This window comes from Caloenas nicobarica, chromosome 31, assembly GCF_036013445.1.
Source record: "Caloenas nicobarica isolate bCalNic1 chromosome 31, bCalNic1.hap1, whole genome shotgun sequence".
Classification (NCBI taxonomy): Eukaryota; Metazoa; Chordata; class Aves; order Columbiformes; family Columbidae; genus Caloenas; species Caloenas nicobarica.
In genome coordinates, this window is record NC_088275.1 from 2,815,096 (window position 1) to 2,838,995 (window position 23,900).

At 63.7% G+C, this 23,900-nt stretch overlaps 5 protein-coding genes across 7 annotated transcripts; 2 read left to right on the top strand and 3 right to left on the bottom strand.

Annotated features, from left to right (window-relative positions):
- Positions 1-256: 256 nt before the first annotated feature.
- Positions 257-4,754, bottom strand: CERS2 (ceramide synthase 2). Its single transcript, XM_065653633.1, has 11 exons — positions 4,677-4,754; positions 3,547-3,720; positions 2,916-3,030; positions 2,714-2,832; positions 2,542-2,599; positions 2,405-2,455; positions 2,192-2,284; positions 1,876-2,004; positions 1,683-1,789; positions 1,426-1,579; positions 257-1,207 (listed from the first exon to the last, which is right to left on the bottom strand). Exons 2-11 carry the CDS (start codon positions 3,717-3,719, stop codon positions 1,079-1,081), a joined length of 1,128 nt encoding a protein of 375 aa, XP_065509705.1. The 5' UTR covers position 3,720; positions 4,677-4,754; the 3' UTR covers positions 257-1,078.
- Positions 4,755-5,270: 516 nt separating this feature from the next.
- On the bottom strand, positions 5,271-9,507 carry MINDY1 (MINDY lysine 48 deubiquitinase 1). Of its 2 annotated transcripts, none has more exons than XM_065653629.1 (10): positions 9,422-9,507; positions 7,616-8,117; positions 7,441-7,498; positions 7,299-7,366; positions 7,040-7,198; positions 6,418-6,520; positions 6,192-6,334; positions 5,949-6,119; positions 5,698-5,847; positions 5,271-5,579 (listed from the first exon to the last, which is right to left on the bottom strand). In XM_065653629.1, the coding sequence occupies exons 2-10, from the start codon at positions 8,078-8,080 to the stop codon at positions 5,520-5,522; spliced, it is 1,377 nt and encodes a 458-aa protein (XP_065509701.1). In that variant the 5' UTR covers positions 8,081-8,117; positions 9,422-9,507; the 3' UTR covers positions 5,271-5,519. The 2 variants fall into 2 exon arrangements, with proteins under 2 accessions (XP_065509701.1, XP_065509702.1); XM_065653630.1 differs by lacking the exon at positions 9,422-9,507 and adding an exon at positions 8,960-9,069.
- A 490-nt stretch (positions 9,508-9,997) lies between these two features.
- Positions 9,998-13,649, top strand: PRUNE1 (prune exopolyphosphatase 1). The gene is made up of 8 exons (XM_065653631.1): positions 9,998-10,162; positions 11,112-11,216; positions 11,289-11,494; positions 11,688-11,872; positions 11,951-12,109; positions 12,210-12,304; positions 12,387-12,545; positions 12,989-13,649. Exons 1-8 carry the CDS (start codon positions 10,124-10,126, stop codon positions 13,307-13,309), a joined length of 1,269 nt encoding a protein of 422 aa, XP_065509703.1. The 5' UTR covers positions 9,998-10,123; the 3' UTR covers positions 13,310-13,649.
- A 323-nt stretch (positions 13,650-13,972) lies between these two features.
- CDC42SE1 (CDC42 small effector 1) lies at positions 13,973-17,249 on the bottom strand. Its single transcript, XM_065653636.1, has 5 exons — positions 17,162-17,249; positions 15,685-15,867; positions 15,483-15,593; positions 14,994-15,068; positions 13,973-14,874 (listed from the first exon to the last, which is right to left on the bottom strand). Exons 2-4 carry the CDS (start codon positions 15,736-15,738, stop codon positions 14,997-14,999), a joined length of 237 nt encoding a protein of 78 aa, XP_065509708.1. The 5' UTR covers positions 15,739-15,867; positions 17,162-17,249; the 3' UTR covers positions 13,973-14,874; positions 14,994-14,996.
- A 1,490-nt stretch (positions 17,250-18,739) lies between these two features.
- MLLT11 (MLLT11 transcription factor 7 cofactor) lies at positions 18,740-23,578 on the top strand. 2 transcript variants are annotated; one of them, XM_065653635.1, is made up of 2 exons: positions 18,740-20,450; positions 21,907-23,578. In XM_065653635.1, the coding sequence occupies exon 2, from the start codon at positions 21,915-21,917 to the stop codon at positions 22,179-22,181; it is 267 nt and encodes an 88-aa protein (XP_065509707.1). In that variant the 5' UTR covers positions 18,740-20,450; positions 21,907-21,914; the 3' UTR covers positions 22,182-23,578. The 2 variants fall into 2 exon arrangements, with proteins under 2 accessions (XP_065509707.1, XP_065509706.1); XM_065653634.1 differs by lacking the exon at positions 18,740-20,450 and adding an exon at positions 20,899-20,988.
- The last annotated feature ends 322 nt before the right edge of the window (positions 23,579-23,900 follow it).

The following is a 23,900-nucleotide window of genomic DNA, read 5'->3' on the forward strand; positions in this document are numbered from 1 at the left end:
CCATCCTCGGCTCCACCTGAATAGCAGCTTTGTCACCGCGGTGCTGGTTTTAAAGCCCTTGAGAGCTCTTGGCGGGGGGAAGAAAAATATTAAAAAATATTAAAAAAATACAGAAATCCTCACATGTGCCCCCTTTCCTGATTTATCCAGTGCTGCCTCCCCCACCCCGCACCAGCCACAAGCCTTTTGGTGTTGGTTTTTTTTTTACCGAAGTTTATTAGTTTTAAACTTTTAATATATTTAACCTTTTATTTAAAAAAAAAAAAAAAGAAGAAAAAGAAAAAACAAACAAGACGCGGTTTGGTCTGCGTTGGTTAATGGTCCTTGTCCCCCACCCCCGTCTCGCCAGCCAGACCCGGCTCCTTCCGTCTTCCAAATAAATAGAAACAACCAAAAAAAAAAAACCCCAAACCCCAAAAATCAGTCACAAATTTGTCCCGTTCCCGCTGGGGAAGGGGCCGGGAGAGACTCAAAAACCCATTTACGGGAGAAACGGGGGGATTTAAACATTTAAACTCCTCCGTGAGACACTGAACCCGGCGGCATCTGTCCCCATAGCGTCACCTCCCGGAGCGTCACCTCTCAGTGTCACCTCCCATCATCCGGCCACTGAAACACCCCGGGTGGCCCCTGCTCCCGCCTCTCAGCTTCTCCTGGTGAAAAAAAAGGGGCTTTTTTCCTTTTTTTCTTTCGCGGGGACTTGCGCCGGTTTTACCACCGTGAAGCCGGATGCCGGCTGGGAAAGGGGATTTTTTTTCCTGTTTTTTTTTCCCATTTTTGAAGTGGACGCGCTGGTTGGAAAAAGGGGAATAACTGGGGCTGGAGCCGATGCCGGGGGGGCCGTAGGGAGGAGCCGTCCCCGTCCCTGGGGACACCGGCGTCCCCGTCCTCGCTCCGCCCGTCCCGTGGCCCTGCGGTGGCTTAAGGCAGAGGGTGAAAAGGCAGAAAAACGCCCCAAAAAGCGAGCGGGACGGGGGGGACACGGGAGGGGACGGGGACCTCGGCGCAAGGGTGACATGGGGGGGTTGGACACCTCACGGGTTGGGCCGCGGGGGGGTCCCGGCCGCCCCCCGGGCGCTCAGTCGGTTTTGCGGTGGTTGTTGTTGAGGACGGGGTGCCCGTTGGAGAGGGGCCCGTTCTTCGTCCCCTCCTCCTCCTCCTCCGAGTTGTCCGTCTCCTCGCGGTCGCTCCTCTCGTCTTCTACCACCTTGGGGGGGAGAAAATAAGTCGGGGGGTCACTCATCAGCACCCCGTGTTCCCGCCGTGCCTCAGTTTCCCCCAGCGCAACCGCTGCCGTTGCCCCCGCCCCGGGAACGACTCGGGGGGCCAAGCGCCGTTTGGCTTCGCGGTTTTGGGGTCTCCCCACCCCAAACCGCATCGTCCAGGTCCAGACACGGCCCCCGCCCCCACAGAGCCCCCGCTTGCCTTTCCAGTTATGAACTTCTGGGCCATGCGGATGATGAGGTAGGCCCAGAACACGTGCAGCGACTGCAGCACCACCATCATGAAGTTGAAGAAGTAGTAGCCGAAGAACGCCGGGTAGAGTTCCAGCGGGTAAACCACGGTGCAGTGCATGATCCTGCCAGGACACGCGGCTCCGTCACGGGCAGTTTCCCCAACCCCGCGCCTGTTTCCCCAATCCTGTGCCTCAGTTTCCCCCCCCAGTGCCTCAGTTTCCTCACCAGAAGGGCAGGATGACCAGGCGGGTGATGATGAAGACGGCAGCGAAGACGATGAAGATGTTGTTGCAGGTGTTTCTCCAGCCGGCGTAGTTGAACATCTTGGCGGACTGAGGGGGACACAGAGCGGGGGGTGACCCGGGGAGGGGACACGGGACACGTCCGTGGCCGTGGCGGCGCGGGGGGGACACGTTACCTCCAGCAGATAATCCGAGGAGTCGTGCAGGGCCATGATGAGCGTCCCCGCGCGGATGTAGTTGGCGAACCAGGAGAAGCTGATGAGGATGATGGTGGCCACGTGGTGGATGATTTGCTCCTTGAAGTCCTGCGTGGGGACGGGGGGGTCACACTGGCCCTGCGCCCCCCCAGAGCCCCCAGACCTCGCACCCCCGGGTCCCACATCCTCCTGGCCCCGCTGGTTTTACAACAAGAAAACCCTGCCCGTGTCTGTCACCCCCAAGACGTCCCCGTGTCTGTCACCCCTGTCCCCAGAGCCCCCCCAGTCCCCCCACCTTGCGCTTGACGTCGGAGGCGATGCTGAAGAGCAGCGACCAGTAGAAGGAGAGCTCGATGATGTAGTACCAGTACTGGGAGGGCAGCATGCTCTGCGAGACAAGCGACAAGCTGGGGGGGACGTTCCGCTTCGACCCCCTCCTGGGGGCACCAGCCACGTCCACGGGCGTCCCGGGGACCCCATGGCCACCTCGTGACCCCGGGGGGCTCACCTGGATGGGGTAGCCCTTCCACACCTCCCGCAGGTCGTAGAACCAGGGCTTCTGCGGGACAGGGGACAACAGAGAGACACGGGGGGGTTAGAGGGGACCGGGGGGGCTGGGGACACACGGGGGGGGACGATACTCACATCCACTATGACAGCCATGCCAGCAATGAAAGCAATAAGGTAAAAGGTGAATCGCCAACTGGAAAAAGGAAGCAGATGGTCCTCAGGCGCGCACGGGGCGAGGGAGGGACGAGGACGGACCCGCGGCCCCTGCTCCCGCGCCCCGGCGCGGTGACGGTGGCGCGGGGCTCACCTGGCCTCGCGGAACTTCTTGAGCAGGCTGGGCCGGTCCTGGTTGCGGCGGCGGCGGAACCAGCGCTCGACCTGCCGCACGGTGCAGCCGCTCTGCTTGGACAGCGTCTCCACGTCGGCCTGGGGACGGCAGGGACGTCACCGCCACGCTGCGGGGACCCGGGGCTGTCCCCCGCCTTTGGGGACCTCCCCGTCCCCCTCACCTGCTTGGGGTGTTTGGTGGTGGCGTAAAACTTCTCCAGCGTGGCATTGGGGGCGGCTTTTAACCTGATCTTCTCCTTGACGTTCAGGAGCCCGGCCAAGGGGGTGGCCACATACCTGGGGGGGGTAAAGGGACAGAAAAATGTCCCCATTTGTGTCACCTGGCTGAGGTGGCCACGTCAAAACCGCCTGAGGACCCACAGCCGCTCGGTGCCTCAGTTTCCCCATCCTGCTGCTTCTCCCAGGTGGGTTTAACCACGGGGGAATCCGGGTCCCTGTGTCGCCCCAGGGTTGGGGACCGTCCCCTCAGGGCCTGGCCAAGGGTGTCCCCCCCTTCTCCCGCCGTCCCAACAAAGCCCCGTCTGTTCCCGGCCTCCGCTCGCCCTTGTTTGCCCAACAAACGGCTCCTCGCGCCGCGATAAGGCCGGCGGGGGATGCACAAAGCCGGGCTTAAGCCGGGACTAAAACCGGGCTGGGGGGGGGCAAGGGATGGGACCCCGGGGGTGTCACAGCCACCCCGAGCCAGGCGGGGGACAGGGTGGCACGTCTGGGGGGGTGCGGAAACACATCCAGGGTGACACCGTGTCCCCATCCCCGGGCGTGTGTGTGTGTCCCCCCAAAAAAGGGACTCACGTCTCGAAGAGGTGCCGGACGACGAGGAAGAGGAAGGCGAGCGGGAGGGTGACGTAGAGGTCGGAGGCCTTGGCGTAGACGCGCCCGTCGCGGTCCTGCAGGTCGGCCCAGGTGAGGTTCGCGGGCAGCCAGAGCCGCTCCCACCAGAAGTAGCTGTACAGGGTCTGGAACATGCTGGGGGGGGCGGAAAACGGGTCAGGGGGCGCCCGGCGGCCCCGGGACGGTGACCCCCCCACGACGTGACCCCCCCGGTGCCACGCGCGGCGGCCGCGGGACTTTGCTCCCGGTGGCGCCAGGGTCAGGGGTGATGATTAACCGGGGATCTCTGGGGGGGGACACACCCGGTTCCCCCTCCCCGGTACGTCCCTGCCCCCCCCCCCGCGGGGACGGGCACAACCCCGGGGGGACAACAAGGGGACGCCCCCCCCGCCCCGGTTTATCCACGTCCCGGGGTCGAACCCGCGGCCCCGGGGATGGGGACACTGGGGCGCGGCCCCGCCGGTGCCACCGGGGGGGTCACGGTCCCCGGCGCGGGGACGGACCCGGATCCGGACGCGGCTTCGCCCCGGGGGGGGAAGCGGAACCACCGGGGCCGGTTTCACAACCGGTTCCCGTTAAGGCGGGAGGGGCCGGGGCAGGTAACGGGCCCGGGGGACGCGGGGGGGACACCGGGGGGACACCGGGGCCTGGCCCGGGCGCCAGCGGGTGGGGCCGGACCCCCCCGGGGGATGATTTGAGGCGCGATCGTGCTGGAAAAGGGAGAAAATCCGAGAATTTGGAGATTATAGAGGAAAAAAAGAAAGCGGCCGGGGCCCCGCGGTGCGTCCCGGTACCGGGGGCCGGGGGGGCCGGGTCCCGTTCGGCCGCGCTCGGGCCTCGGGCGGGCGGCGGCCGGAGCACCGGGGGGGCCCGCGCCCGCGGGGCCCGCGCGGCCATAACGGGGCGGCCCGTGCGTGCGCGGGGGGAGAACCGGGAACCGGCCCCGCGGCCTGAGCCGCCGCCCCGGAGCGGGGCCGGGCCCGGGGGGACCCGAACGGACCCGGGGGGACCCGAGCGGAGCCGAACGGGCCCGAGCGGAGCCGAGCGGAGCCGAACGGGCCCGGCGGCCGCCCCCCCGCCCCCCCACTCACGCGCCGCCGGAGCCGCCTCGCGCCGCCGCTCGCGCCCCCGCCCGGTCCGCGCGCGCCCCGCGCCAGGCAGCGGCGGGAGTGACGTCACCGCAACAACGGGGGCCCGCGGGGGGGCGGGGCGGGGCCGCCAGGCCGGAGCGATCCATCGCCGAGACGGCGAGCGGGGCGGCGCGCCAGGCGGGAGCAATCCACCGCCGACACGGCGAGCGGCGGGGACGGACGGAGCCCACCGCCCCCTGCGTGGCCCGCCCTGCGTGGCCCCCCGTGTGTCCCCCCCAGACCCCACTCGCCCCCCACGCTGGCGGCGGTCCCGCTGCGCAGCGCCTCCTGCCGGCCGCGCCGCTGCACCCACCGAGACTCCTCTGCCCCGCGTGTCCGTGGGGTGCGGAGGGGCCTGTCGCCCAAACCCCCCCTCTACCCGCGTGTCCGTGGGATCTGCACCGTTCCGTCCCCCCAAACTCCCCCGAACCCGCGTGTCCGTGGGGTCCGGAGGGTCCCAACACCCCAACCCCCCCCCAAACCCCCGAACCCGCGTGTCCGTGGGGCGCAGGGCCCCCCCGGGTGTCGCACGGCCGGACCCACGCGCGTGGGGACAAGTCCTTTATTTGCCAAGGGCTAAGGCCACATTTTGGACACGGGGGGGTGTCCCTGCTCGAGACGTGTGTCCCCCCACACCTCGGAGCAGGGACCGAGGGCTGCGACCCCCCCGGTGGGTCACGCCCCCCGTGTTAAGGCCACTGGAAAGGTTCGGGTGGTCCCGGCGGGGGGGGCAGCGACAGCCCCTCGTGCGTGTGTGCCCCCGCGCCTCCCTGGGGGTCACACGGCGGGGCCCCCCCGCGGGTGCTATAGGAGGGCACAGTCCAAGTCCGGCTTCTGCCGCTGCCTCCGCGGTGGCGAGCGGGCCTGGGGGGGCCAGAATTGGGGCTGGGGGCAGAGACGCCCCCGGGGGGGACGCCCGCACCCCCCCGGGAGCAGCGGGGCTGGGCAGGGGGGTGGGAAGCACCCAGACCCCCCCGGATACCTGCGCTGGGACCTGCTGCTGAGGATGAGGGTGCTGCGGCTGGTGATGCTGATACTCCTCCTGCTGCAGCCGCCGCGCCAGCTCCAGGTCACCCAGCTCCGGGGGGGCCTGTCCCCCCCCCCGCTGCAGGCACAGCGCCATCATGTAATCCTGCAGGGGGGGACACACGAAAACGGGGTGGGGGGCTCGGCACATCAGCACCGAACCTGCGGCGTCCCCGGTGTCCCCAGCTGCCCCCGCCTGCCCCCCACCTGGGCCACTTGTCTCTGCTGCAGCCGGTGGTCCGGGGGGCCGGCGCCGCGGCTGAGACGGAAATCGGTGTCGCAGAAGCAGCTGTCGCCGTCCACGCTGTGGAGGGTCTCCCAGACCACCCCCTCCTCCCGCAGGAAGCCCTGGTCCGTCACCAGCAGGTAGAGGTGGCCCTGGTGGGGGGACACAGGGGACAGTCGGCCCTTGCCAGCGTTGGGGGGGTCTGCCGGGGGCGGGGGCCGCACCTCGTGCTTGGTCATGGTGCTGAAGTGGTTGTTGCGGAAGAAGACGCCGAGCTCGCCCTCCCGCACGGCGGCCGTCAGCTCGCACAGCCCGTGGTAGCTCAGCTGCGAGGCCGTGGCCTCCAGGAACTGCTCGGCCACCAGCCCTGGGGCGGCACAGAGGGGTGGGAGGGGGCACGAGGTGTCAACCCCCCCGGGGCGCGGGTGGCGGAGCGCCGGGGGCCGTTACCTTCGCTCACCAGGCTGGAGTCGCTGGCCTGCTTGCAGGTGATGATCTTCTCCACCAGCTGGTTGTAGCTCAGCTTGCCCACGGCCTGCACAACCTCCGGGCTCTGCGCGAGGGGACACGGCTGTCACCGCAGGGCTGTCACCACGGCGCCGTGGGGACCGGCCCTCCCAGGGCACGGGGACAATGGTCTGGTTCAGTTGGAACCTTCTGCAACCACCACAGGGACCTCCAAGAGGCCAAGCTGGCGGCTCCCGCCATGGGGAAGGACCCACCGCACAAGGGTTTGGGTTGGGAAGGACCTCCAAAAGTCATTGAGACCCCCCCTTTGCCACGGGGTGAGGCACTGAGGTTCCTCAAAGGCATCACAGAAGGGTTTGGGTTGGAAGGGACCTTCAAAGGTCATCAAAGGTCCAACCTCCTGCCACGGGCAGGGACATCTTGCACGAGACCAGGTTCCTCAAAGCCCGCTCCAACTTGACCTTGACCCTTTCCAGAGACGAGGCCTCCGCAGCCTCTCCGGGCAGCCCGCTCCGCCGCCCCACCAGCCCTCGGGCCGTCCCCTCGCGTCCTTGTCCCCACAGGAGCCACCCTGAGGTGACAGGACGGCCACGGGGCCGCTCACCTGGGGGTCCACCAGCCAGCCGTGGTACAGCGGCACGTTGAGCAGGTCGAACACGATGCACTCGGGCGTGTACTCGAAGTCCGAGACCCCCGTGAACCTCACGTTGACGTCCAGCCCCGTCGAGAGCTTGGGGAGCACCGTCATGGTGTCGTTGATGTTCTGGGGGGGGAAGCACAAAGCAGGGGTTTGCGCCCCAAATCTCGCAGCCCCAGTGCTCCCCGGGGCATGGGAGGTGATCTTTGGGGGTCTCGCTCCTCACCTGCTGGAAGTTGAGCTGCAGCCCCTCGGACGGCTCGCGGGGGGGTTGGGTGGACAAGATGCAATCCCCTGCAAGGCAGCGCCGTCAGCCCCCCCCGTGAGCCGGTGACCCCCCCGGGACAGGGACACCCCCGGGACCTCACCCAAATGTGCCATCAGCTCCTCGGCCGTGATCACCTCCTTCTGCGGCGGCAGCTTCACCTGGAAGTGCACAGAGGTTGGGGACAGTTCCCCGGCCCCCTCCCCTTGTGATCTGGGGAGGGGGGCTGAGGCCGAAGCCTCCCAAAAAACCCCCAACCCCTCCCAAACCCCACTTGCCTTCCACTGCAGCAGGAGGACGTTCATGACAGCCAGGAGCGGGCAGGGCCCGTTGGCGTTCTGCGTGACGATGGGCGTCCGTTCTCCCTTCCAATTAATCCATTTCACGCAATAAAAATCCGCCTCCGCGTCCCGAACGGGGGTCCGGGCTGGGGGGGGGTCAGCCGGTAACGTCACCCCCCCCGCGGCAGCTTGGGGACCCGCCGGGGACACCCCGTCCTCTGCGGTTTGTGGCTCCGGAGCGTCGTCCTGCGGATGCTCGTGGCGGGGGGGGCGTGGGGCGCAGCCCCCCTGCCCCACGGCGGGGGGGGGAGGCACCTCTGACCCCCCCACAGCCTCCTCCGCGGGCTGGGGGGTCCCTTTGTCCCCCGATGTCCCTCTGTCCTGCTCGGGTGGCGGCTCCATGGGACCCTCAGCGCGGTGTCCGGCCTCAGGATCGGGCCCCTGGGGATGCGCTGGGTCCATGTGGGAGCAGCCGCATCCCAAACCGCCCCCCGAGGCGCTGAAAACGGGGCGTTTCGGGAGAAAAATACGGATTAGGCCAGGAAAAAAAATACACGGATTAGTCCGGGAACAGCCGCATCCCAAACCTCTCTCCCCGAGGTGGGAAAACTTGGGGATTTCAAGAAAAAAATAAATACATATTAGTGAAATGTTCCCGCAGAGAGATTTGGGAAATAAAATAGTCAAGTGAATCGGAAACTTTGGCTTTGAAATACTAAGGAGATTTGGAAAATTTGGCTTTGAAATATTCAGGAGACTTGGAAGCTTTGGCTTTGGAATAGTCAGGAGATTTTGAAAATCTGGCTTTGAAATACGCAAGAGAACTGGAAATTTTGGAATTTTGGCTTTGAAATAGTCAGGAGATTTGGAAAATTTGGCTTTTTGGCTATTATTATGTATAATAAACAAGTAGCACAGAGATAAACAGAGAAATAAGTATATAAATACTCTTGAGGTATAACTGTATTGATCAATAAATAGTAAATAAACAAATATTCCTGAGAGGTAAGTAGCTCTACAGGTCTATAAATAAATCGTATTGTTAACTAGAGAAACAACAAGCAGATGTTCTCGATAGGTAAGCAGATATTGCCAATGACTAAATAAATATATATATATAAATAAAATAAATACGAACACTTTAAGATAGATACAAATCACGTAAGTCTATTGTTGCTGAAGCAGAACACGCGGCAGCCGGTAGAACCGGCCGGGGCGGCGCCGGGGCGGGGGGGGGGGGGGGGGGGGGGGGCGCTGCCGTGCCTCAGTTTCCCCACCCGGGAATGGGGGTCACGCGTGCCCCGAACCGCCGCCGGCCCCCCCGCCCCCCCGCCCCCCTACCTGGGGCCGCGCTGCTGCCGCCGCTCCCTCCTCCTCCTCCTCCCTTCTGTTTTCCTGAGTTTTATCTTTTCCTCCTTTTCCTTCTTTTTTTTCTTCCTTTCTGCTTCCTTTTTTTCCTTCTTTATTCCTCCCCTTCTCCTTCTTTTTTCTCCTTTTCCTTCTTTTTTCTCCTTTTCCTTCTTTTTTTCTCCTTTTCCTCCTTTTCCCTCTTTATTCTTTTTCCTTTATTCCTCCTTTTTACTCTTCTTTCCTCATTTTCCTTCTTTATTCCTTTTTCCTTCTTTATTCCTCCTTTCTACTCCTTGTTGCCTCCTTCTTTCCTCCTTTTCCCTTCTTTAATCCTCCTTTTCCCTTCTTTAATCCTCCTTTTCCCTTCTTTAATCCTTTTCCCTTCTTTAATCCTTTTTCCTCCTTTATTCCTCCTTTTCCCCTTCTTTTTCGTCCTTTAGCTCGGCCTTTTACCTTTTCCCGTCCTCTTTTCCCTCGTTTGTCTCTTTTCCGCCGCTGTTTTTCCCGTTTTTCCCCGTTTTCCGTGCCGCTCCGCGGCCTGCGCTGCCGCCCGCCCGCCGCTGTGCCGGGGGAGGAGGAGGAGCCGGGGGGGGCGGCTGCTCCCCGGTCACTGGTCACCGGGAGCTGGTTACCGTAACTAGTTACCGGTCGGGATGGGGCGACGCCACCTTGGGGGGGCAGAAAGTCGGGGGAGGGCACGGCCCACCTGGGGGTGTTGGGAGGATTTGGGGGGGCTGGGGGTGTCGGGAGGGGTTGGGGATGTCGGGGGCCTTGGGGGTGTCGGAGGGTTTCGGGGGTGTCGGGGGTTTGAGGGTGTCGGGGGGGTTTGGGGTGTCACCCCCCGCCACCACTCACTGCCCCCCCAGCCCCGCCGGCGCGAAACGCCGGGAAAGGGGCGGGGCCAGCGGCGGAGCGCCACGCCCCCTCACGGCCACGCCCCTACACGACCACGCCCCCTTCGCGGTCACGCCCCTCGCAGCCACGCCCCGTTCCCAGCAGCGCACGCGCGAGGCCACGCCCCGCGGTGTGACAGGGGGCGGGGCCGTGCTGGGCGGTACCGGGTTGTTAGACCGGACCGGACCGGGTTGTTAGACTGGGCCGGACCGGACCGGGCTGGGCGGGGCCGGGCGGGTCGGGGCCCGGATCGGCGCCGTTATGCAGCGGTTCGTGGAGGGGAGCCGGGCGGCGCTGCAGGTAGCGGGAGCGGGGATTGGGGTGCAGGAAAAGCGGGGATTGGGGTGCAGGAAAAGCGGGGCACGGGGGTGCAGGGGGAGCTGGGCGCCCAGGGAATTGGGGGGCAGGGGGAGAGGGGTGCAGGGGAACCGGGGTGCAGGGGGAGCTGGGCACCCAGGGGACTGGGCTGCAGGAGGGATTGGGGTGCAGGGAAAAGCGGGGTCCAGGGGGATGGGGGTGCAGGGGGACTGGGTGCCCAGCAAAGTGGGGTGCAGGGGGACTGGGTGCCCAGCGAATTGGGGTGCAGGGGGAACGCGGTGCCAGGACACCCCAAAGCCATTTCCACGGGGGGGGATCCCCAGCACCCCCGTCCCACCCCGCAGCCCCTGGGCGCGGGTCCCCGTCCTGCCGCGGGGTCGGTGCCGCAGGCGGCTCTGCGTTATTTACAACATGGAATAAACGAGTGAATCTGGGTTACAGCATGAAATAATTGTCACCAAACAAGTGACACACTCCCTCGAGTGTGACGGGATGGGGACGTGGGATTTGTGGGGGGAAACAGGTGATATTTTTTCCTTGCTGCTGCAGGCAAGAAAAAAAGGGGTGAAATGTGGTGTTTTGGGGGGCAGCCAGCCCTAAACGCATCTCTGGAAAAACCACTTCGATCTGGGGTTAAAACACTGCCGGTGTCCCCCAGGTCGGGAGGGTCCCTGTCCCCACCTGGCCGAGCTGCGTTGTCCCTTTCTCCCCAGGGCCCCATTTTTGTGCACGTGCCCCAAAACATGACATTTTTGTGCCAGAAATGGCTCCTGGCCAGGTCTTGTCCTGGGGGACTGGTGGTCCAGGGTTGGAAGATAGGTGGCGTATGTGGGTGACGTCTGTGAGTGGCTCTGGGGTCCCCTGGAGGGGAAGGGACAGGCTTGGGGGTTTTTGGGGGACGGGGACGTGCGAATGGCACCTGCCCCGGCAGGAGAACATCCGGCATCACCGTGAGGTCCACGTGGTGATGGGCAACGAGGCCTGTGACCTGGACTCCACCGTCTCAGCCCTGGCCCTGGCGTATTTCCTGGCGAAGGTGAGACAAACTGCCTTGGGGGACAAACGGTGGCTTTAGGGGGACGCCTCACCGGTGTCACCCCCGTCACAGACATCCCCGGCTCCCAAAGCCGCCTTCATCCCGGTGCTGAACATCCCCCGCGCCGACTTCGCGCTGCGGACGGAGACGACGTTCCTGCTGCGGGAACAGGGCGTCCCCGCCGCCTCCCTCGTCTTTCGGGACGAGATCGACCTGGGGGGGCTGCACCGCGCCGGGCTGCTCACCCTGACGCTGGTCGATCACCATGTCCTGCCCGGGTGAGCCGGGGAGGGGACGCGGGGACAACCGGGGCCACCCAGCTGGGTTTTTGGCCCAGGGTGGGTAAAAACTTTCCCTTTTCCGGGGTGTTTTTAGGGCAAGAGAGGAACAAAAAGGGGTTTCCAGGATGCGCTGGGGGTGACGTGTGGCGGCGGCACCCCGGGGTCTCACCCTCCCCGTCTCACCCGCCAGCGCCGACGCCGCCCTGGAAGAGGCCGTGGTGGAGGTGCTGGATCACCGGCCCTTGGAACGGGACCGAGCGCCCGGCTGCCGGGTGACAGCGGAGCCGGTGGGCTCCTGTGCCACCCTGGTGACCGAGCGCATCGCACAAGGTCCCCCGGGCGTGCTGGACGGACCCACGGCCGCGCTGCTGCACGGTGAGGACGGGCAGCCCTCGCCGAGCCCCAGCCGAGGGGGACGGTGACAACCGATGGTCCCCCCGTTGTCCCCTCCAGGCACCATCCTCCTGGACTGCGTCAACCTGAGCCCGGCGGCTGGCAAGGTGACACCCAGGGACGTGGCGTGCGTGTCGCTGCTCGAGGAGAGGTTCCCCGAGCTGCCGGCCCGCGACACCATCTTCCAAGCCCTGCAAGCGGCCAAGTTCGACGTCTCAGGTCTGGGAGGTCTCACTGGGAGCAAACTGGGACAAACCCCCCTCCTTGGGGACAAGGACGTGTCCCCAGAGGCTCACGCTTGGCCCCTCTCGCCTTGCAGGGCTGACGACGGAGCAGATGCTGCGGAAGGACCTCAAGGTCCTCTCCAGCGATGAGCTGCTCCTTGCCGTCAGCGCCATCTACGTGGACCTGGAGGTGAGGCTCGGCGGAGGGAAACTGAGGCACGGGGGCGACATGCTGGGGATGGGGGTGACACCAGCGTCTCTCTCCCCTCCAGACCTTCCTGCGCCGGCCCGGCTTGCTGCCGGACCTGGAGGGGTTCTGCCAGGCTCGGGGCTACGCGGGGCTGGTGGCCATGACCATCTCTTTTAACGAACGAAACGAGCCCGCGCGGCAGCTCGTGGTCTACAGCCGGCGAGAGACCCTCCGCAGCGCCGTGAGTGGGAGGGACACCCCAAACGCTCACCGTGGGGGTCCTGGGTGGGGGTCCCTGCTGTGGTACTTGGATTTGCTCCAAGGTCCCCTGATTTCGGGGGTCTGGGGCAAATTCTCAGCTGCAGCACTTGGGCTTGCCCCGAAATCCCCTGATTTTGGGGGTGCTGGGAGGGGTCTCAGCCGTGGTGCTTGGGTTTGCCCTGAAATCTCCCAATTTGGGAGGGCTGGAGGGAAGGTACCCAGGGGCGGTGCTTGGGTTTGCCCCGAAATCCCCTGATTTTGGGGGTCCTGGAGGGGTCCCAGCTGCGGCACTTGGGTTTGCCCTGAAATCCCCTGATTTTGGTGCTGGCATGAGGTCCCAGCTGCGGCGCTTGGGTTTGCCCTGAAATCTCCCAATTTTGGGGGTGCCGGGGGGGTCCCAGCCGCTGCGCTCCCCCCTTGCAGGTGTGCCGGGTGCTGGAGGAGGAGACGACACCGTCCCTGCAGCTCCAGCCCCTGGCAAGCCCCTGGTCCTGCGTGGTCACCTACGTGCAGGGCAACGCGTTGGCGTCGCGCAAGAAGGTGCTGCCGGTCCTGCGGGCAGCCCTGGGGGGACCGGGGGCCGCGGGAGGGCCGGAGGACGAGGTGGTCCCGCCACCCACCCCCATGAACAGCCTGGTGGAGGAATGTCCCCTGGCACAGGCTGTGCCACCCCTCTGTCCCCAGGATGTCCTGGAGAGGGTCAGCCGCATCGCCGCGGGGCAGCCCCCCGGCTCCCCAAAATGAGGTTTATGGGGTGCATAAAAGGATGGGGGGGGTCCCTGGGCATTGGGGGGCTGCAGCCGCCTTCGTTAGAGCTCAGATCCCTGATGGAGATGAGTCTTCGTTGCAATTAGCCCCCCTAACAGGCTCCCCAATGGCCCCGAGTGATTCGGTCCCCCAGGTGGGTTTTTGGGGGGGCCAGGGCAGCACTCACTTAATGACGGCGCTGGGGAGTTAACGAGTTCTTGCCGTTCTCCCTCCCTTGGGGGGGCAGTGGGGGGCCCTGGGCGGGGGTCCAGACCCACAGCCAGCCCAGGACTGTCACCCGCGTGCTCTGAGGATTAAATTTCCCTCATTTCTTCCACTTTTGGCTCTCGGCTTTTCTTTCACGATGGGTCCGGTGCTGGCTGGTTCACCCCTGGGGTGCTTGGCGCAGCCCCCACCCTCCCCGTGGGCATCCATGGGGGGCACCCCCTCTTTTCCAGGGGCCAAAGTGCTCCCTGAGCACCCACAGGAGAATAAAGGACGTGGCTGGGGTGGGATCTCAGCTTCTACTGGCAAATTTGGCAGGAGCCGCTGGCGGACGCGCTCCTGGGGCCAGCACGAGGGTTTTATTTCAAGAGGGGGGTGGTGGGGTGTGTTTATTTCCCAGGGGAGGGAAAAACCAAACCAAGCATCGGCACTCGCTTCCCAACACCGAGCGTGCCGCGGGGTGGCAAAGCCCGGCACCGAGCAGGAGCATCCCGGCGTGGAGCGTGGCAAAAGCCGCTGCCTCCCGGCCGCGATGCCCGGCACGTGCGATTTAATATTTAATCCCGGCGCTATTTAAATTATATACACCCGCACCCGAATTCGGGAGCCCACGTCCCTCCTCCGGTCGGGCCCCGTCCTGCCTCGGCTGGTGCCGGTGAAACCCCGGCGGCAGATCCCCACCGTGGTCCTGCCTCTGAGGCGGCGGAGGCCGCCGAGTTGGGTTTTTGAGCTTAAAAACCAATATATATCCTAAAAAAGAAGAAAGGTGGTGGTTTACCGGGGGTGGAAACGCCGGCCGGAAGCACCGTGGGCTTGGTGGTGGTTTCGGCGCTGAGCTGCTGCTGGTGAGATGCTGAAGCATCAGGGTTTAATCCCGGTTTTGCATTGAAGCGTTGGGGTTTAGTCCCAGTTTTGCTCTTCTGCGCCTTTCCGGGAAGGCACCAAACCAGCCACAGCAGCAGGACTGGCCTCACTGTGATGCCCCGGGGAAACTGAGGCACCGCGGCCCAGCACTGAGAGGGGCCCACGGGAGATGCTGGCGTGGAAACCAGGAAAAACGGGCAGGATTTGGCACATCTCGGCTGTGCCCGGCAGCTCCGGGAGGGCGGCTGCGTCCTTGTGGCTGAAATCCTGGTCGTGTGCAAGGTGGGGGCTGTTGTCATCAACCCGATGTCCCCGGGACAGGGGGATTTGCCGGGGGGACACGGCCAAAAGCCACCGGGAGCCGGGCAAGGATGGCTCTGCAGAAATTGCCGCGGGGTTAAAGCACTCGAGGTCGGCTTCTCCTCCGGTTGGGGGATCAGGCAGTTCAAGTTTGGGCTGAAAAAGCCAGGAATCTGCAAAGTCCAAGAGAGGCCAGTTTAGCGACCTGCACAAGTGGTGGCTCGTTTGGGTGCGTCAATTAGCGGTGGTGCCGCGGCGGGGGTAGAGATGGTGCTCAGGGCCGTGTACTCACATGCTACAAGATGCGGGAGCTGCTCCACTGTCGCTCCCGGCCGCCCTTGGACCTCATCTCCTGGACGGCACCGCTCTGCGGGGAGGGTGTAAAGACGGGGTGTCACCGCTGTGGGACCCACCGCCCAGCTGGGCCATCCCACCACCCAGCTGGGCCATCCCACCACCCAGCTGGGCCATCTCATCACCCAACTGGGCCATCTCGTCACCCAGCTGGGCCATCTCATCACCCAGCTGGGCCATCCCACCACCCAACTGGGCCATCTCATCACCCAACTGGGCCATCTCATCACCCAGCTGGGCCGTCCCACCACCCAACTGGGCCATCTCATCACCCAGCTGGGCCGTCCCACCACCCAGGCATAAGATCTGTTTCCCAAACATAAGGCTGCCCTGAGACCCGTCACCCAACTGTGAGACTCCACCACCCAACAGTGACACCCACCACCTGCCCATGAGACCCGGCACCCCCAGGCGCGCGGCCGCGTACCATGGGCAGGTCTTCTCCCGCAGCCATGTCGCCAGAGCCGATGTGCGTCAGGTGGACGAAGTTCATGGGCTCCCCAATCATGGAGCGGTCAATCCGTCTCCTCCTCTTCTTCTGCAAGCGGACCAAGGCCGTCAGCCCCCGCTGAACCCATGGCCCCGGGACCCCCAACCCGCCCTGAACCGGCCAGGCCGATGCTACTCACGGGCTGTGGCTTCTCCACGACGCAGCAGCCCAGCTTGTGCCAGAAGTCGCTCATATTCGCGGTGGCGTCCAGCTTCCCTCCCTGCCGGGGGGGCTGCGCCGGTGCAGAGACCCCCGTGCGGGGTCACTCCATGGGGACGGGTGGGGGGACCTGGTCGGGGTGGCTGAGCTGGTGGGGATGGACCTGGGGGGAGGCAGAGCGGGTTGGAATGGGGAGGGGAGAGATATCCACAGTCCTGACTCTCCAAATCAACCCCAAATCTACTTCCCGCCAGCTCAATGGAGACAGAGACACTCAGGGGAACCCCAGCGTCACACGGAGACCCCCAGGGACCCCAGGGCATCACACACCCACCCCGAAGAGTTGTCCCCGTCCCCCCGGCGCAGGACGCGGCTGAGGGATGCTGCGGCAGGATGGGGAGGGACAGAGGCGACCACGGCAAATCCCAACTCCCTGAGCCAGGCAGCTATAAATATCCCGGCCTTTCCGAAAAGAGGCCGGAGGTTGAGCTCTTCCGCTCCGGCTCGAAAAGCAGACGGAGGGGAAAAACAAAATAAACCAGGGACTCTGCCCCAAAACCCCCACGGCCCTCGAGGGGTGTGCACGCAAAGCTGGGGAGGCAGAGGGTGTGGAAAGAGGAGTTCACCCCCAAACTGGTGCTTCCTCCCCATCAAGGACAGACAAATATTTCGCTGCAAAAGCACCCTGCGGCACGCACAAAACTCACCCGCCCGCGGAGGGTGAGCACAACCCGGTATCAGCCAGCGGAGAGTCCCCAGGCCGGGGCGGGCAGGTAGCGGCTGTGCCGGGGCACGGCCAAGCTTGGCCGGAGTTTGGCTGCTTGGCCGATGGGCGCCGGACCTGCCGCGCCAGCAAACAGGAAAAGTCCCTTCCTCTGCCCCTGCGCCGGCGACACCGGATGGGTCCAAAGTCCGCGGCGGCTGGTCGGCGCTTCCTGCCCATGGCAGGGAGGAGCAAGGCCTGTGGCTGCCGGTAGCCCCCAAAATGGGGCGCTAACCCCCCTAAACTCGGGTGCCTGGGGCTGCCCTCCCCACCGAGCGCGGGTGCTGAGAAGGGGCAAGTTGTGACACGTCCGGGATGGCGTAAACCAGGGCTGTGCCCAGGCCGGACCCGCGGACCGGCACCCCCGGGCTACAGCCGGACAGCGCAGGGCGGGGGGGTGGGTTTTCTTTCTAGCCCCATTTCCTTAGGAAACGAGGCTGCCGGAGCTGGCCCCCGGCATAATGCCCCGGATCGCTGCCGGATCCGGCAGCGTGGCGGAAAGGCCTTGCGGAGGGGGTACCCCCCAAATTCGGCATCGCAAGGGGTCCCTGGGGTGCCGGGGGAGCCTCCACGGCGCGCTCAGCCTCGTACGAGCCACCAGTGAGTCCCCGGGTGACCCCGAGGGGCTCAAGCCGCCGCGAGCCCCCTTCTCCGACCCTCCTTCCTCCCCCCAAAACCACCCTCCAGCACCCACCGGGCCTCACGTCCTCGCGCCCAGCGAAGGGTGACGGTGACGGCCGGATCGGCCGCTCTCCCGGCTCCGGGCGGTTGTCGGCGGCGGGTCCCGCAGGCCGCGGCTGCCCCGGTTCCCCCTCCCTGGGGGTCTCGCGTGCCCCCCTCACCACTCGCCCACCCCTGCAACGAGTTGTGTCCGGTCTCAGCCCACCCGGGCGGGGGTCCCGGCCCGGGTAGCCGCAGGGAGGGCGGCTCACGGCCCAGCCCGTGCCGGCACACACAAAATGACTTCCCGGTTGGGAAACCACCGCTCGGCGGCTCTGCGTCACCGGCGGGGGCACCGGGGAGAGCGCGTTTGGGGGGGGCTGCTCCAGGACCCCCAGCGCTGGGGGTCACCCGCCCCACTGGGGTCTCCCCTGGGTCGGAAGGGAGGGCAGTGTGGGGGGATGCTGGGTGAGAGCCCCAGGACCCCCCCAGCTGCGGGCCCGGGACCCCCCAGATGAGGCAGCAACATGGGGGGAGAACCCCCTTTGTGTGGGGCGGCCGCGGCGGCCACCCCGGGGGCACTGGGTGCCCGCAAGGGTGGGGGTCCCAGAGGGGCTGCAGGTCCCGGGGGTCACTCTGAGGCTGGCGGGACCCTGCAGGGCTGGGGGGTCCCAGTAAGGCTGAGGGTCTCGGGGGTCCTGGTGAGGCTGGGAAGTCCTGGTGGGGCTGGGGGGTCTCGGTAGAACTGGGGGTCCTGGTGGGTCTGGGGGGTCCCGATAGAGTTGGGGGTCCCGGCAGGGCTGGGGGGCCCGAGGGTTCCGGTAGGGTTGGGGGTCCCGGCAGGACTCCCCGCTCCGACCAGGGGGCTGCAAGGGGGGGTCCTCCCGCCGCCCCCCTTCCCGTTCCGGTGCCCCCCCCGCCTTCCCGCGGCGCTTTCGGGGGCGCTTCCGCGCGGTCGCGCCTCTCGCGGGGCCGGTCCCGGCGGCGGCCCCGTTACCTGGCCCGTTGGCGGGTGCGGGTCCCGGTGCGGGTCCCGGGGCCGGTCCCAGCTCGCAGCGGGCAGGCGTGGCCCGGGACGCGCTCCCGCCGGCCCGGCCCGGAGCACCAGCTCCCACCCTGGACACCGCCGGCATTGCAGGGCCCGCAGCGCCGGGGGCACCGGGACGGCCGGGGGGGCCCGGAACGGCCGGGGGTCCTGGGAATCTTGGTAGGGCTGGGGCATCCCGGAAAGCTGGGGGTTCCGGGGGGTCTTGGTAGGGCTGGGGGGTCCCAGCAGAGATGTGGGGTACCGAGGTCCCAGTAGGGCTGGGGCATCCCGGAAAGCTGGGGGTTCCGGGGGGTCTCAGTAGGGCTGGGGGATCCCAGCAGGGATGGGGGTCTTTGGGGTCTCCAATAGGGCTGGGGGGTCCTGGAAGGGATGGGGGTCTTTGGGGTCTCCAATAGGGCTGGGGGTCCCAGAAGGTTGGGGGGTCCTGGGGGTCTCTGTAGAGCTGGGGGGTTCTGGGGGTCTTGATAGGGCCGGGGGGTCCTAGAAATTGGGGGTCCTGGGGGTGTTGGTAGGGATGGGTGTCCTGCAGGGCTGGGGGTGCCCATCAAGACTGGGGTGCCCCCCAGGGCCCAGTTTTGCTCCCAGGCCTTATTCCCGCTTTTTCCATGGGTGTGGGGGGTCCCCAACCCCGGGGGGACCAAAGCGCCAGAAAGGATGGAACCCCCGGCCCCCCACGGCCGCGTCGGGCAGCGTTGCACCATCACCAGCTCGGGGCCCTTCCGCTTGCACAACGCCTGACACCGTCCTGCCGCTGCCACCGTCACTGCCCACGGTCCTGCCACTGTCACCGTCACCCGCCGTGCTCCTGCCACAGCCCGCTGGCCACGGTTCCGCCACCACCGTCACCAGCACAATCCCGCGGCTCCCGCCACCAGCCAAGCTGGTGTCACCTCTGGGTGCCCCCTCCTGCGTCAGCCCCCAAATCCCAACTGTCCCCACGGCTCCCGCTCCAGCAATCCTGAACAAGGCGGCACTGTCCCCTCTCAGTTGTGTCTCTGTCCCCCGCCTGCCCTGAGCCATCGGGGCTGATAATACCCCGAGTGTTTGAGACCTCGTTTCAGCTCAAGAGCCCTTTTTTTTTGGCTTTTTGTGCTGCCAGAGGACATTGTCCCCCCTACACCCCCCCCCAAAACAAAACCATTGGGTCCAAAGCTGCAGTGAAGAGATTTGGGTCCCCACAGCGCAGAGGGTCCTGGCATCGCTGTGTCCTCTGTGGGGTCTGGCCCCAGGTCCCTTCTTCTCTCGGGGAGGGATGTCACAGGTTTGGGTTGTCACACACCAGCCACCCCTTTCAGTAGGTGACACCCCAAAGCGGATGGGTCACATCCAGCTTGAGCTCGGCCCCATGTCCTTGGGGATCCCCAAAAACACTTGACACCCCAGGAGGGATCAGCATCCTCCACCGGGCCCCCGGTTGGCACTTTCTGGGCAGTGGCAGGGCTGAGCTAAACCTGGTTTATTTAGGAGCAGGGACATGGGATCCTCTTGGCTCCTGGCAGGGAGAAGAGGAGGAGGAGGAGGTGGCAGAAATAGCCCGGCTGAAAGCCGAGCGCTGGCGAAAGGACTTGGCACCAGCAGAAACCAGCTGCGCACAGCGAACGGGGAGGAAAAGGGAGGAAAAAACCCTCCTAAAGCCCCACAGGAATGTTAATCCCGGGCAAAGCCCAGGGAGCGGGGGCAGGGGCTGCGCAAGGTGCCCCCAGCCCCGGGTCCCAGCCCTGGCAGTGTCACCGGCTTTGGGCGTCACCCTCCGATTTCCAGCTCCAGACACAAAGCCGAGGTATTTTTTCCCACACAGCATCAGGACCAAACACCTCCAGACTCAGCAATGCCACAAAAAAAAAAAAAAGCCTTATCTGGGTTTTTTGCTTGACCCACAAAGTGCCCTCCTACAGCCCAAGGCACCCCATTTCCTCAAATGCAGGTAAAAATAAACTTCCGCTGGCTCCTTGGAGGCTGAAAACCGTCTGTTATACCCCAAATCCTGAGCCCGAGTGAGTCAGGAATCACTGCAGGAAATTTCCCATCATCGGTCGATTTAACACATCCCTGTCTGGGGGTCCAGCGCGCAGGTTCCCCCCCCCGGCGCGGGTGGGAGCTGCTGACTCATCTGCCATCGCTCTTCCATCATCCCCCCGCCATGACGAAGGGGAATTCATCGAGCGGCTTCTCGGAGGGGCTGCATTGCAGACCCAGCCGTGCCGGCAGACAAAAGCCACGCTGTGACGCTTCCCGGCACAAAGACACCGTCCGTCTGTCCGTCCATCCTTGACAGGTAAGGGATGGTGGGAAGAACAGCAAGACGCTGTTTTGGTTTTGGAAGAGGTTTGGGTGCAGGGAGGCATTGGCACCCCCAGATTATTTTTTTTCGGGGTGGGGGGACATGAGCAACAACCAGCAGGGATTAAAGGGATAAAGGTGTTTTTACCTCCGCGGATGCACGGACCACGCTGATCCCAGAGATGTTCTTCCTTGGGGTGACACGCAACAGAGGAGCTTTATTTTTTTTTTTCCCTATAACTGCCTTTTCTGAACATTTGATTTTTTTTAATTTCTTGTCACTAAACTCCCTTTTCCCCGCTTTGAAGCTTTAATATCCATTGTCCACGACATCTGCCACCGTTAAACAATGTGCATAAAGATTCCCCAGGATGCACCCCCAGGGAGGCTCTTTCAAAGCCCCGCGGCTCGATTTATTTGGGGGGGGTGACATAGGAGCCTTTCACAGCCTCTGGGTTACACCGAGAATCTTAAATTTAGAGCTGGTCACTGCGCATCACACAGACGGGGAGCCAGGGAAGGCATGATTCAAGGTATGTCTGAATCATCCTTTAGCATTCGGATTCCCAGGGCTTAAACCAGGGGAATCAGCGGGAAAAGGAGGATATTTTTGGGTCAAGCGGGTGGTTTTCCTTTCTCCCCCGCTCTGCTGCCACACACGCCGGGGGCAGTGACAGAATTCTGCGGGGGAAACGCGAATCAGCGCGGCCGTGACTCAGCTCAGGCCGTGCCGCGTCCCCTCCTGCCATTTCCAGATTGCTGTGGATTCGGGCGGGGCTGCGGGGGGGGCTCTGCGGCACCGGCCCCCCCGGGCTGCGGACAGACAGACAGAGCGATGGCAACGCCAAGCGATGCTTCTCCCAGCCCTTTCTAGAGGGTTCCGTCGTGGTCCCCCGAGGCGATGCGGTGCCACGTGGGTGGGATGGGGGGTGACAGGGGCTGTGGGGACACGCAGGGACCCCCCCTCGCTGGCTGCTCCAGGGGCGCCCCAGCACAGGGAAAGGGCAAGAGCCTTTTGCACAGTTTGGTAGAAAATGGGTTCGTTTGGATGCTGGTTTTTGTCAGAGTGCGGTGGGGGGGACACTGATGTCACCCCACAGGTGTGGGGTGAATGTGGGGGGACGTGGTTGAGAAAGGGGTGGCCCCACCCTGGCCTTCCCACCCTCCCCTTCGTGTGGGTGGGGAAACTGAGGCACAGGGGGGCAAATGCCACTGCCCACCCCTCCGAATCACGGCTCGGAGTGTCGTGCCCAAGGCTGTGGATCAAACCAGGGGCAGAGCTCAGCCCGGCGCTGAGCCCCGGCCTAGAGCCCAGCCTCCCCCACACCCCTCTCATTTTTGGGGCTGGCCTCGTGGGATTTGGTCAATACCGGAATACCTGTTTCAGCCACTGTAGGGCAACCCCTGAAGAGCTTTTCTCCTCCTCTTCTCTCCCCTCTTTGCCCTCACAGCCCGGAAAATGCTGGACACCATCAGCAGCCAGTACGACTCGTTCATCTACTGGCGGCTGCCGATCCCGCGGCTGGACGTGGCGGAGCTGGAGGGGCTGGGGCTCGGCGACGGGACCCTCTACAAGCCCAAGGGGCTGGGCAAGCTGGGCGGCGAGCGGGACCGGCCCCGCCGTGACGGCCCGGACGAGGAGGACGGCCTGCTGCAGTTCAACAGCTTCAACTTCTGGAGGGCTCCCATCGCCAGCATCAGCTCCTTAGATTTCGAGCTCATTTGAAGCCTTTTGGCCCCTCTCCCTCTCTGCTGGGCATGCGAGGGTTCTGTTTTGTTGTGGGTTTGGAGGTTGGGGTATTTCTGGTTGTTTCTGGGTAGTTTTTTTGACGTTAATTAACGCGGCCATTCACCACGATGCTGCGAAGCTTCAGCCCCTCTCCGCGTTCCCCCTCTTTTCTTCCCTTCTTGCGGTAGAGCTGGAAACACCAGGGGGGCAAATCCGAGGGGAGAGGGCAACAAAGAGCCCCCAAATTTCCCCAGGAAGGTGCTGGGGGTTCGCTGCCACTGCCCCACACGTGTCCCCGTGCTCCGGGACGCGTGTTTGTGCTCATTTCTCATCTGTTTTTCTTTTCGAAGAAACCCATTTGTGCACAGGGAGCGGCACAGGACCGGTGGGAATTGTCTCCGTTTTGCGCTCCCCTGGCCCAGTTTCTCCAAAAGCTGCTTCGCTCCTTTAATTTCCCCTGGGGATAATGAGGGTGGAAGTGGAGGGACGTGCCTGGGACATGAGCACAAACCTCCGTCTCAAAATAAATCTTCTCTTTGAGCCTTGTGGCTGCAGCCCAAGAAGGGGAAATGATGGCCAGGCGGGTAAATACACGCGGAAACCTCTGCCCTCGCTCGGTGGGCTCAAGGCGGGATGTTCACTGCCCAAAAATGTGATTTTTCTGCATTATTCCCCTTGCGCGCGGTATCCCAGGTGTGACTCCCGGCTGGGACCGGGGCCGCGGCCGTCGTGGGGCTGGGTGGGTAACGGGGGCTGAGCTGGAACATAAAACAGAGAATTCAGTTTGACCTCACCCCGGAATGACAACATTTTTGGTTACCCACCCAATTAACCAACCCCTTTAAAAACAACAGCGAAAACCCGCTGCATCCACCCAAGCCTTGCATTTTCCTGCTGGGAGGTTTTCACCTGCGCTCTCCCCGGGTTGAGGTTTATTTTTGAGCATCATCTCAAAACGGGGAAGAAAACCAACCAACCCACCCACCCACCAAACAACCCTGGGCCAGTTTTGGCTTTTGAACAGTTTTTTTTCCCCCAAAATCGTTTTCTGGGAGGGCAAACACGGTCCGTTTGTCATCTTGAATGTGCTTTTTTTGGGTTTGATTTGATGTGGAGCGTCCAGAATTGTCCTAAGAGCTGGGGGAACGTGGCTGGGGGACTTAAAAAGTGCCCCAAAATTGGTAAATACTGCAAAAAATCTGCACTCTATCCTAGCAAGGGAGTGCAGCTCTCCTGGAACCTCCAGAAATCCCCAAACCTGCTGACTTCGAACTGAAAAATTGTTAATTCTCCTATGCAGAGCTGCTTGAAAACCCCCAGGAGAAGTATTTATTACGAAACTTTAAATAAAATGATTTGAAAGCATACGCATTCCTGTGGACACTTCAAAAAAAAAAAAATCCACGTAGACTAACATCAAGTTATTTCTGTAATTGGCCATTAAATTGCTTTAAGTCTCTTTATGTTGAGCTGAGAACTGGCTTGAGAACATGTACCTGTGTCTTTACAAACGCTGCGGAGGGTTTAAGTGTGGAAAAAACCTAAGCCTAAGGGATTATTATAACTTAAGAGCATTAAGGCTATTATTTAAACTTCGGCTTTTCCAGCCCCCCCAGGGAAACGTCCCAGGTGAACCCTAGAGAAGAAAGAGGCCCCAGGGTTGAAGCAAGAGGCCTCGGGGTTTCATATTTACCTCAAAACAGGCATTTTGAGTGT